The sequence below is a fragment of the Verticillium alfalfae genome, genomic scaffold, assembly GCF_000150825.1.
Source record: "Verticillium alfalfae VaMs.102 supercont1.1 genomic scaffold, whole genome shotgun sequence".
Taxonomy (NCBI): domain Eukaryota; kingdom Fungi; phylum Ascomycota; class Sordariomycetes; order Glomerellales; family Plectosphaerellaceae; genus Verticillium; species Verticillium alfalfae.
Genome location: NW_003315038.1, coordinates 4,032,140 through 4,034,268, shown reverse-complemented (window position 1 = coordinate 4,034,268; position 2,129 = coordinate 4,032,140). Strand labels below are relative to the sequence as shown.

At 58.9% G+C, this 2,129-nt stretch overlaps 2 protein-coding genes across 2 annotated transcripts in view; both read left to right on the top strand.

The window, feature by feature from the left end:
* The window catches only part of VDBG_01224 (endo alpha-1,4 polygalactosaminidase), a gene marked incomplete at both ends in the record, with an annotated part of 1,130 nt that extends 729 nt beyond the window's left edge, over positions 1-401 (top strand). The window contains one exon of the mRNA XM_003009495.1: positions 51-401. Within this exon, the coding sequence (XP_003009541.1) occupies positions 51-401 (351 nt within the window). The remainder of the gene's footprint in view (positions 1-50) is intronic.
* Positions 402-1,959: 1,558 nt separating this feature from the next.
* The window catches only part of VDBG_01223 (predicted protein), a gene marked incomplete at both ends in the record, with an annotated part of 976 nt that continues 806 nt past the window's right edge, over positions 1,960-2,129 (top strand). Inside the window, one exon of the mRNA XM_003009494.1 lies at positions 1,960-2,121. Within this exon, the coding sequence (XP_003009540.1) occupies positions 1,960-2,121 (162 nt within the window). The remainder of the gene's footprint in view (positions 2,122-2,129) is intronic.

Sequence of the window (2,129 nt, the reverse complement as noted above, 5' to 3'; positions counted from 1 at the left end):
ATGACAACGGCCTCGGCCTGACCAAGGAGAACGCCATTGACTTTGTCAAGTTCCTCTCCGAGACGGCCCTGCAGTACAACATGTCGACGGGCCTGAAGAACGCCGGCAGCATCATCCCCGACGTTCTCGAGGACGTCCACTTCTCGGTCAACGAGCAGTGCGTGCAGTTCTCCGAGTGCGAGACGTTTGCGCCCTTCATCAAGGACAACAAGCCCGTCTTCCACATTGAGTACCCCAAGGACGCGCCCAGCGTGTCGTCGACGGCCTCGAAGAGGGTGTGCACGCCCACGGGCGAGGCGGCCGGCACCGACGGCTTCAGCACCGTCATCAAGAAGATGAACCTCGACGGGTGGGTCGAGTTTTGCGACGGCGAGAAGTTCAACACGACCTTGGACGTCTGAGCAGCCTGCCCCATCGTCCTGTCACTCCCTCGTCCCGGCGCCGTCGACACAGCTGTGCAGCAGCAGCATGGTCCGGACGAGGACGGGGCCAGCCAACCGAAGCCACAGGCGAGGCACCACGGCTGCCGGGCTGCACATCATCACCAATATATTTCAGTCATTCATGCCAGGGTTCAGCATTGGGAGTCGGTTTTTTTCTTGTTTTTCCTTGCCGTGTTGGTTTTTACCCGATTTTCCATGTCACCCCGGATGTCACGCTCGGTGCTGTCAATTTGGCGCCCTCACTCGCCATGCCGAACCCATGCCCCTGAGCCGAGCCACATTGGTTCCCACGTCGAGCGAGCCACAGGTTCTGCCGGCATCGGGAATTGTCTCGTCCGGGACAAGCGACGGCGTGGGGCATGGGGGAGGGCGTAAGACCAATCTATGTACATGTACGTTGTATGCACGCCTGCAGTCGACCTAGAACCTAAAACATAATTATTCACAAGAGGATTCAATATCCGACGCACCTTTCTTTGTCGAAAAAAGCCACAATGATGGCATGACGGTCATGAAGGTCCGTCGATCCATGTAGGCGCTGACAAGGGGTGAGACAGCCTGGAACCCCCTCCCCAAGGGCCCAAGGGTCACCGAGCCAGCATCTCGGCGGTCAGATCACCGACGCACCTTTTTCCCATTGTTCTTCTGGTGGCAGGCGATCGCCCTCCCTGTGCGCTGTGCGACGCGGGACGAAAAGCCCAGATGGCTGACAGCGGTTCGCGACTCTGGGCCAAAACACCACACGGCACGGCACAGCACAGCACGCAACACGTTGAAGCGCGGCCATCCGCCAGCCGCCCCCTTCGCACCTCGTGTTTGTGTGCGGCCCCCCCCCCCCCTTGTCGGCGCGGCAGACCGGGCAGACGAGGGGCGCCGCGCAGATCTGACTCGTGCCGCTGTGGACTGGATGGACCCCTAGTCGGAGGAGCGATGAGTGCAAGTTCAAATACCGGGGCGCTGATGACCACGACCACCACCCGATATACCCATGCTCGCTTATTCTCTTGGTCAACCGACTTAGTTTCCTGGTGACAAGAGAGACGGAGGATGAGAGCACGCTGAGCTACACTTACAACCAGTCAACCAACAAAAAGACTGGCACTTGTTTTCCGTGCCGTAGATGCACGTCGAATGTAACCTCCGCACCCTCTCTAGCCACGCATCTTCTCCTCATCGCTCTCCTCTTCACTCATTCCAAAGGGCTCACTCAGCCTCTCCTTCTGTCAGCCGGCTCACCAGCCTGCCAGACCCGCAATCCTCCTCCCCCCCGCAATTGACGCAAGGAAAACACGCGTTTAGGTTGCAGTCAGCGCCGCGTCGCATCACCACCACACCACGACGACTATTTTCAACAATCGCATTCTCTCGCCGGTCACCCCATCCTCTGCCCATTGTTTGATTGTGGCAGCAACACTCATTCTCACGGTTGATTGATTTTCCGGCCGCCAAGCCACGTCACCCTCGGGTACAGAAAACAACAAACAGACAGGGAAGAGGTCCGCGTCGGCTGCCCACCATGTCAGCTCATCCGCCCAATCCCAGCAGCGCGTCACAGCAGCGGCAGCAGCAGAAGCAGCAGCAGACCGCAGCAGCAGAAGCAGCAGCAGAAGCAGCAGCAGAAGCAGCAGAAACAAAAGCAGCCACATCACCCCATGCGGCCCGTCGTCTTCATCCCCTTGTACATCT